The sequence below is a fragment of the Babylonia areolata genome, chromosome 1 (genome assembly GCF_041734735.1).
Source record: "Babylonia areolata isolate BAREFJ2019XMU chromosome 1, ASM4173473v1, whole genome shotgun sequence".
Taxonomy (NCBI): Eukaryota; Metazoa; Mollusca; class Gastropoda; order Neogastropoda; family Buccinidae; genus Babylonia; species Babylonia areolata.
In genome coordinates this window covers 98,434,168-98,444,167 of record NC_134876.1, presented here as the reverse complement: position 1 = coordinate 98,444,167, position 10,000 = coordinate 98,434,168, and the positions used below count along the sequence as shown (strand labels likewise).

The window sequence follows — 10,000 nt, the reverse complement described above, 5'->3', positions numbered from 1 at the left end:
GTGTGTGTGTATGTGTGTGTGTGTGTGTGTGTGTGTGTGTGTGTGTGTGTGCGCGCGCGCGCGCCCCACCCCCACCCCCCCTACCCCTCCCAGTGAAGAAGTGTGGTGCCGTGCCCGACAGGCTGCAGGAAGCATGGAGGACACAGAGCTACGGCCCAGGAAGAAGGTGCGGTCTGGCATGGGGGACACTGACATCAGTGCCGTGCCTTCCAGTCGGGGTGAGTACCTGTGCTGTGCTGTGCTGTGCTGTGTTGTGTTGTGTTGTGCTGTGTTGTGTTGTGTTGTGTTATGTTGTGCTGTGTTGTGTTATGTTGTGCTGTGCTGTGTTGTGTTGTGTTGTGCTGTGCTGTGTTTTGTTGTGCTGTGTTGTGTTATGTTGTGCTGTGCTGTGTTGTGTTGTGCTGTGTTGTGTTATGTTGTGCTGTGTTGTGCTGTGTTGAGTTGTGTGGTGCTGTGCCGTGCCGTGCCGTGCCGTGCCGTGCCGTGTTGTGCCGTGTTGTGCTGTGCTGTGCTGTGCTGTGCCGTGCCGTGTTGTGTTGTGCTGTGCTGTGTTATGTTGTGTTGTGCTGTGCTGTGCTGCTATGTTGTATTGTGCTGTGCTGTGCTGTATTGTGTTGTGCTGTGCTGTATTGTGCTGTGTTGTGCTGTGCTGTGCTGTGTTGTGCTGTGCTGTGCTGTGTTGTGCTGTGCTGTGCTGTGCCGTGCTGTGTTATGTTGCGTTATGTTGTGCTGTGCTGTGCTGTGCTGTGTTGTGCTGTATTGCATGGTATTATATCGTGTTGTAGTGTTTGGTATTGCATTGCATGATATCATGTTGTATTGCACAGTATTGTATTGTATCACATGGTATGTGGAGTGATGGCCTAGAGGTAACGCGTCCGCCTTGGAAGCGAGAGAATCTGAGCGCGCTGGTTAGAATCACGGCTCAGTCGCCGATATTTTCTCCCCCTCCACTAGATCTTGAGTGGTGGTCTGGACGCTAGTCATTCGGATGAGACGATAAACCGAGGTCCCGTGTGCAGCATGCATTTAGCGCACGTAAAAGAACCCACGGCAACAAAAGGGTTGTTCGTGGCAAAATTCTGTAGAAAAACCCACTTCGATAGGAAAAACAAATAAAACTGCACAGCAGGAAAAAAAAAGCAAAAAATGGGTGGCGCTGTAGTGTAGCGACACGCTGTCCCTGGGGAGAGCAGCCCGAATTTCACACAGAGAAATCTGTTGTGATAAAAACAAATGCAAATATTGCGAGGTCTTATGTTTTCGTCACAACGGATTTCTCTGTGTGAAATCCAGGCTGCTGTCCCCATGGAGAGCGCGTCGCCACAATGCAGCGCCACCTGTATGTGGCTGTTGTTTTTCGTTTTCTGTTCTGTCTGCAAGTGTATTTTGATTACTGTCAGAGTGGGATTTTTTCTTCAAGAATTTTACCAGGGACAACCTTTTTGTTGCCATGGGTTTCTTTACATGAGAAAAGTGCATGCTGTGCACGGGACCTCGGCTATCGACTCGCCCGAAAGACTAACACCCAGACCCCCACTCAATGTCCAGTGGAAGGGGGGGGGTAATACTTCCGGTCAGTACACAGGACCGGAACCTGTGGATGCTAGCTTCTGGTGGGGCGCACTATCCCATGGTCACTGCTCCATATAGGTATTGATCAAGATGGCGATGACACAGTGATGAGGGTTATGATGCTAACCGTATGCTTTGAGCCGCTGGGAAACGCCATAGAAAAGCTGGTTCCTTCTTGAGATGATGATAATGATGATGATGAATATAATAAAGTACTAATCGATCATGATGGCGACGACTACGACGATGATGACAAAGATGATGAATATGGTGATAACTGTTCGCTAGAAGCCTGTGATGAACAGACTATAAATAAATAAACGAATGTTCGCTAGAAGTCGTTGGAAAAACAACAAAAAAACAGTATAGAAATACTCATGTATTATTCTGGTGGCAGTGATGATGAGGATGATTATCATTATTTGGCATAGCGTTCTCATCTGCAAACACAGAGTCCGTGAGGGTCTGGGTTCGAATCCCGCTCTCACCCTTTCTCCCAAGTTTGACTGGACAATCAAACTGAGACGATAAACCGAGGACCCGTGTGCAGCATGCACCTGGCGCACTGAAAAAAGAACCCATGGCAACGAGAGTGTTGTCCTCTGGCAAAATTCAAAAGAAATCCACTTTGACTGGTACACAGATGCATGCACTCAAGGCCTGACGAAGCGTGTTGGGTTATGCTGTTTGTCAGGCACTTGCCTTGCAGATGTGGTGTAGCGTATATGGATTTGTCCAAACGCAGTGACGCCTCCTTGAGAAACTGAAACTTGTTGATAACGACAGTAACAACGATGACCATATCATCATGTTTTGTACAATCAGGTATGAATATGGGATGATGTCAAAAGTTTAAAATGCCTGGCGCTGTATTTCGCAATTGTTTTTTTTTTTTTTTTTTTTTAATTGCAAATGATTTTTTTCCTCAGTCTCTGGGTCCTCCATGGAAATGACAAACTTTCACTGCTCGCTGACGTCACAGTCACTGTGTGACGTCATTGGACAGGATGTGGCAGACGACACTTTCCAGGCAGAGGTATGATTATTCTGTAAACCGTCTCGGCTTTCATTTCTTCATGTCAATGCAGCGTCAACGTCACTGTCATCATTATCATCATCATCATCATCAACAGCAGCAGCACAATCGTCACTGTTATCATCCATATCGCCATCATAATCTCTGTTGCTGTACATAGTACTGGTCACCGTGATCGTCAACGTTAGCATCATCGTCGTCGTCATCTTCATCGTTGTTATCATCGTCGGTATCTCCAATGTTGTCGTTTTGTTATCTTCATCATTGTCGTCGTCATCATCATCGTTATTGCCACCACCATCATCGTCATCATCATCACCGTTGTCAACATCAATAGGCTATAATCATCATCCTCATTGTTGTCATCATTATCATCATTTTCATCGTGTTCGTTATCATCATCATCATCCTTATCATAATCGTCTTTGTCGTTATGATCATCACCATCATCAGCGTCCTCCTCGTCGTCGTTGTCATCATCATCATCATCATTGTCATCATCATCATCGTAGTTGTCATCACCATCATCGTCGATGTCATCGTCATCATCATCCTTATCATAATCGTCTTTGTCGTTATGATCATCACCATCATCATCGTCCTCCTCGTCGTCGTTGTCATCATCATCATAATCATCATTGTCATCATCATCATCGTAGTTGCCATCATCATCATCATCGTCGTTGCCATCATCATCATCGTCGTTGCCATCATCATCATAATCGTCGTTGCCATCATCATCATCGTCGCTGTCATCATCATCATCATCGTCGTCGTTGCCATCATCATCGTCGTTGCCATCATCATCATCGTCGTTGTCGTCATCATCATCGTCGTTGTCGTCATCATCATCATCGTCATTGCCATCATCATCATAATCGTCGTTGCCATCATCATCATCATCGTCGCTGTCATCATCATCATCATCGTCGTCGTTGCCATCATCATCATCGTCGTTGCCATCATCATCATCGTCGTTGTCGTCAACATCATCATCGTCATTGCCATCATCATCATAATCGTCGTTGCCATCATCATCATCATCGTCGCTGTCATCATCATCATCATCGTCGTTGCCATCATCATCATCATCGTCGTTGTCATCATCATCATCATCGTCGTCGTATCCATCATCATCGTCGTCGTTGTCATCATCATCATCATCATCATCGTCGTCGTTGCCATGCTGATGGTGGTGGTTGCCAGGCTGAAGGCAGTGGCGGTGTGCAGGTGGCCCACAAGACCAGCAAGTACATGGTGGGCAGGCAGGAGGCGGAGACGGAGGTCATCATCGACAGGCTGATACAACGGGAGGGGGACAGGGACAGGGCGCTGCTCTTCGTCGTCTCCCAGATCCCCACTGAGGTCAAGGTCAGTCGCTGTGGGCTATACACACAGTGGATGTGCGATCGTCTGTGAATAACAAGTGTGCGTGACGCCATCCTCTTTGAATAGTCTTCACCGGGAAAGACATGAAATCAGTGTATGCTTTCTCAGGCAGCAGTCATTGGTGTGTTATGAAGAATGCACACTTTGTCACTTGCCACTGACAAAATTAATGTGTGTGGTACTGCTAACAGAATGTAGCGATATTATTAGTTTAAGAAAAAAAAATAACATGCTGTCTGTTTATTCGATTCACCCCCCCCCCCACACACACACACACAAACCCCCCACGCGTTTAGCGCTCGTAAAAGAACCCAGGGGAAGAGAGTTGTCCCCGGCAGAATAATATAGATTACAATGATATATACATGTACACAACAACAACATCAAAGACAATCAGACAAAGAAGAAAGACAAGACAAATGGGGGGACACCAAATGATGACGTCACTCATTTCCGGGTCAGACAGACAGACAGACAGACAGAGAGAGAGTCAGACAGGGACAGTCAGACCGTGAAGCCCGAATTTCAGAACTACAAAGTGAAAAGTCTGTTGCAAGAAGGTGTTATATATACAGGCTAGCTAACTGAAAACTAACAAATACAGGAGGACTTTACCAACAGGTCCAGGTGATGGTGAACACCTTACCGTACAACGCGGCTGTCCGATAGAAGGAGACAGACACACAGACAGACAGACAGACTGAAAAACAGAGAGAGACAGACTGAAAGACACAGAGAGACAAAATCACAAACACAAACAGCATGACAGACTCAGAGAGACAGACTGATAGACACAGAGAGACGACAGACAGCAGCCTGAATTGAACACAGACACAGACGGGCGCAATAGCCTAGTGGTTAAAGCGTTGGACTGTCAATCGGAGGGTCCCGGGTTCGAATCACGGTGACGGCGCCTGGTGGGTAAAGGGTGGAGATTTTTACGATCTCCCAGGTCAACATATGTGCAGACCTACTAGTGCCTGAACCCCCTTTGTGTGTATATGCAAGCAGAAGATCAAATACGCACGTTAAAGATCCTGTAATCCATGTCAGCGTTCGGTAGGTTATGGAAACAAGAACATACCCAGCATGCACACCCCCGAAAACGGAGTATGGCTGCCTACATGGCGGGGTAAAAACGGTCATACACGAAAAAGCCCACTCGTGTGCATACGAGTGAACGTGGGAGTTGCAGCCCACGAACGCAGAAGAAGAACACAGACACAGAAACGTTCCTTGTCAGTGTAGGAGGGCGGATCCCAGTCCTCTCTGTCTGCCGTTATAACATTCCCCAACCGATGTCAGGTATCCATTCACACCCAGGTGGAGGAGGGGAAATCAGAGTACAGTGCCTCCCAGGCAACGAGCGTGCAGACCACCTTGCTAAGGAAGGAAGCCAGCTCATACAGCCAACCATTCCTGCCACGTATGAGGAAGCAAAAACTCTCCTCCGCCGCAGATTCCGAAGAGGCTGGGTCACCCTGAACGGAGGCTACCAGGCACACCAAGATCCCATCAGGACACTGGAGAGGGGACACCAGACTACCATCTACCGCCTTCGCACAGGACACTGCGGCCTCCGAGCACACCTGAAGAGGATTGGAGTGGCAGCTACATCCCTATGTGATTGCGGCCAGGCTGACCAGACCCCATCCAATATTCTCCAAGTCTGCCCCCTGTATGAGAAGATGCGGCAGCAGTCCTGGCCTGGGGGTGCTGATCTCAACACCAAGCTCTGGGGGACGGCAGCCGATCTTCACCGGGCGTCCGAGTTTGTGGCATCCCTCGGACTTCGACCGTGACTGCGTAGCTGTCGAACGCAAAAGAAAGAAAGAAAGAGTGCAGTGCCTTTCCCAAGGACACAACACCGTGCCGAAACGGGGCCTCGAACCCTGATCACTGGTGAAACCCGGGTCAGGAGTCCAACACATGTCCGCTTCTGTCACAACGCCTCCACAGGTATAATTAACCAGGAACTAACACGGCGATCACTTCACTGACACAGAGGTGCAGGTGACAGTAAACACAGACAGGGTACAGGCCACGAAATGCTTCCGAAATCTCCTGACATCATCAACGAAGAAGTGAGTCAGGCAAACCACTGATTCTCATGAAGATAACCCAGACCAGAAACAAATCTACCATAGATAACGAAAAAAATTGACATCGAATTTATTGTATAGGTTATTTGAAGATAAATGAAACACACATTTAAAAACAAACAAACAAAAACACAGAAATAAAGTAACCACCATGGAACATACAATCAAAATGTCACTTTGCCTTTTCTTTATTATTTTTGTTATTTTCTTCAAAAGATTCTCATCAAATTTGGAAAGTCATTAAAATGCTGAATAATAAACACGTGGGGAAAATTCAGCGAATTATCACCGATGTAAGACCAAATCGATTAAGCGATCACTTTGTAAGAAATTTCAAGCTTAGGTAATTCCACTCACACCTCAAGCGATTCCTTTGATCCCCCACACTACAGACCAACTTCGTCATGTCTGTCAAATCCTGTCGAGAAACACTTGAAACACTGTATCAAAATGTGACGTCCTTTCATGGAAGTCTTTTTTCTGTGCGTGCACATGTTCTGCCAGTCATCGATTAGGCATCAGCTTTATAAGGCATTAGTAGCAACACAAACTTTAAATTATTCAGAAAAATGGTATTGTTGAAGTGGAACTCCATGACTCCTATGGACTATGAACAACTTAAGATAGTATCTTTTCACTGCATTCAGCAAGGTAGGTTACATTCAGTATATTATACATGGAAATGCTGCGAAAAAAATACACATTTAAAAAAAAAAAAAGAAAAAAAAAAGAAGTCCACAGACACAATCATATGTTATGCATACCTAGGCCATGAAATAACCTTGCGTACCTGTACAAATCCAGATTCCAGTACTCTGGTGGAAATTTATAGAATAAAATTCCACTCAGTTTTAAAACTGTCACAAACAAGAACGTTTTTGTTGTTGTTGTTTTGTTTTGTTTTTTGTTTGTTTTGTTTTTTTAAAGAAAAATCTTAAGAAAATGGCGTTCTGAATGAAAGATGGACAGTAATACTATTCTATTTGTCTACTGCTTCATTTTTGTGTGTAACGTTTTGCACATTATTGCGTTGACAGTGTACGAGGAAACATGTGTTTTTAATCAGGTGTGGGTGGTGTAATCATGCACGAGCGTGTGTATTTATCTGCGTGAAACAGATATGCAGCCGTGTATAATTTCATTTTCACACTATTTTGTTTATATATATATATGGATATCGTTTTTCAGATCTACTTCCTCTTTTCTTTATTTCAACTTTATCCTTTTCATTTTATTAGGTGGTGTGATGTAAGAGAGAGAGAAAAAAAAAGCTGAATATACTATACCATACTGAAATAAAATTTTGACTTGACACACACTCACACAACACACACAGTTACACACACAGTTACACACACACACACACACACACACACACACACCCACACACAAACGCTCAAGCACACACACACACAAACAAACACACGCGCACACGCATATGCACACACGCACACACGCATACACACACGCACACGCATACACACACACACACACACACACGCACACGCATACACACACACACACACACACACACACACACACACACACACACACACACAATTCACACGCACATTTTCGTTCGTAAAGTGACTGTCAGGAAAAAGTGTCTGGGAAAACGAACAGTACACACAGAAGTCTTTCCACCATCTTCTGTCTTCATCTTCTGTCACCATCTTCTGCTGTCTCCATCTTCTGTCACCATCTTCTGTCAGCATCTTCTGCTGTCTCCAATTTCTGTCACCATCTTCTGTCACCAGTTTCTGTCACCATCTTTTGTCACCATCTTCTGCTGTCTCCAATTTCTGTCACCATCTTCTGTCACCATCTTTTGCTGTCACCAGTTTCTATCACCATCTTCTGTCAGCATCTTCTGCTGTTTCCATCTTCTGTCACTATCTTCTGCTGTTTCCATCTTCTGTCTCCATCTTCTGTCTCCATCTTCTGTCTCCATCTTTTGCCTCTATTTTCTGCTGTCACCATCTTCTGTCACCATCTTCTGCTGTTTCCATCTTCTGTCACTATCTTCTGCTGTTTCCATCTTCTGTCTCCATCTTTTGCCTCTATTTTCTGCTGTCACCATCTTCTGCTGTCACCATCTTCTGTCTCCATCTCCTGTCACCATCTTCTGCTGTCTCCATCTTCTGTCACCATCTTCTGCTGTCTCCATCTTCTGTCTCTATCTTCTGTCATCATCTTCTGTCTCCATCTTCTGCTGTCACCATCTTCTGTCACCAAATTCTGTCTCTATCTTCTGTCACCATCTTCTGCTGTCTCCATCTTCTGTCGCCATCTTCTGTCTCTATCTTCTGCTGTCTCCAACTTCTGTCTGTATCTTATGCTGTCTCCATCTTCTGTCACCATCTTCTATCTTCTGTCTCCATCTCCTGTCTCCATCTTCTGTCTCTATCTTCTATCACCATCTTCTGCCGTCTCCATCTTCTGTCTCTATCTTCTGTCACCATCTTCTGCCGTCTCCATCTTCTGTCTCTATCTTCTGTCACCATCTTCTGCTGTCTCCATCTTCTGTCTCTATCTTCTGTCTCTATCTTCTGCTGTCTCTATCTTCTGTCACCACCTTCTGTCTCTGTCTTCTGCTGTCTCTATCTTCTGTCACCATCTTCTGCTGTTTCCATCTTCTGTCTCTATCTTCTGTCACCATCTTCTGTCTCTGTCTTCTGCTGTCTACATCTTCTGTCTCCATATTCTGTCACCATCTTCTGCTGTTTCCATCTTCTGTCTCCATCTTCTGTCTCCCCTTATCCATTGTGACACAATAGCCACCACACAGTAAAACACATGGTTACTTCCAATAATGTTGAAGAGGTCCAGGGACGATTTGATGTTCTGGTCTGAAGTCAAGAAGAACAAGATGGAGGGTGAGGGGTGAAATCCTGACTGCTGTTCGGAATGCACAAACAGTTGATAATGGGAGGTGGGGGTTGTTGGGGAAGAAAATAAAATCCTGTTGTGACTTAATGAGTGAATTATATGCGACGGAATTGAGACGGGGGGAGGAGGTAGAAAATGTGTGATGAAATGAATTCTAAAAAAAGGGGGATATGATGAATGGAAGGGGAGTAGGGCGGGAATACATCTTCTCCCATCTGTTGAACAAAGGAAATAACGATCAGTACTACATCAACATCTGAAGCAAACCTGTCCCGTTACTTTCTGAGAGGAGTGTCAGCAGAAAACATGTGAGGATCACAGACCACCTCAAAGGCACAATCCGAGGTTTGGCAAAACTGTCGCCTCCAATGGTTCCGGTTTGCCAAAAATGCTACTTCTGACCCGCGGACGTTGATGAAGTCGGTAAACTCTTGGTAGTACCTATGGTGCTGAAATTCCAAACACAGCTGAAACCAGTCCAACGTTTTGTTCAGCTGCAGAACACTGAAGGCAGTGTGACACCAGAGAAAATGCGTAACCATTACCACGATCAACCCACGAATGCCGTCCACACCAAGAGCCATGCTTTGTAAGGGTGTCAGCAGATCCAGCTGGTGAGAAGTGGTCTCCTCACTGGGCATCATCCATTCACACTGATTAATGTTCTGCTTGATCTGCTGGAGTGGGATGTGGTCACCAGTCTTCCTTCTTCCTTGTTTCGCTTGTCCAATAACTTGTCGGACACAAGATGCGGGAACTTTCAAACCAACAAGCATGCGCATCGCTTCTCTGTAAAGGGCAAGGATGCCCTCCTGCACAACACTCACGAAATCTCTCTCAGTCTGTCTTGTGGCGTCACTCCCGAACATGTGGGTGTGGAGTTCTTGTTCCAGTTGTTCCACTGACTTGGGCTGTTCCTCTGCTGCACATTGTCTCCCTTTCTCACTATGGGTCCCTGCACGATCCATGTCGCTGTCAGTGTGACTTGTGACGATGACAGAAGCGGTGT

General features: G+C 45.7%; 1 protein-coding gene across 1 annotated transcript in view; it reads left to right on the top strand.

Moving 5' to 3' along the window:
• LOC143290100 (transient receptor potential cation channel subfamily V member 1-like) overlaps nucleotides 1-10,000 on the top strand; it is a 41,386-nt gene that overhangs the window by 5,189 nt on the left and 26,197 nt on the right. Inside the window, exons 2-4 of the mRNA XM_076599392.1 lie at nucleotides 122-218; nucleotides 2,505-2,611; nucleotides 3,842-3,982. Of these exons, the coding sequence (XP_076455507.1) occupies nucleotides 134-218; nucleotides 2,505-2,611; nucleotides 3,842-3,982 (333 nt within the window). The 5' untranslated portion in view covers nucleotides 122-133. The remainder of the gene's footprint in view (nucleotides 1-121; nucleotides 219-2,504; nucleotides 2,612-3,841; nucleotides 3,983-10,000) is intronic.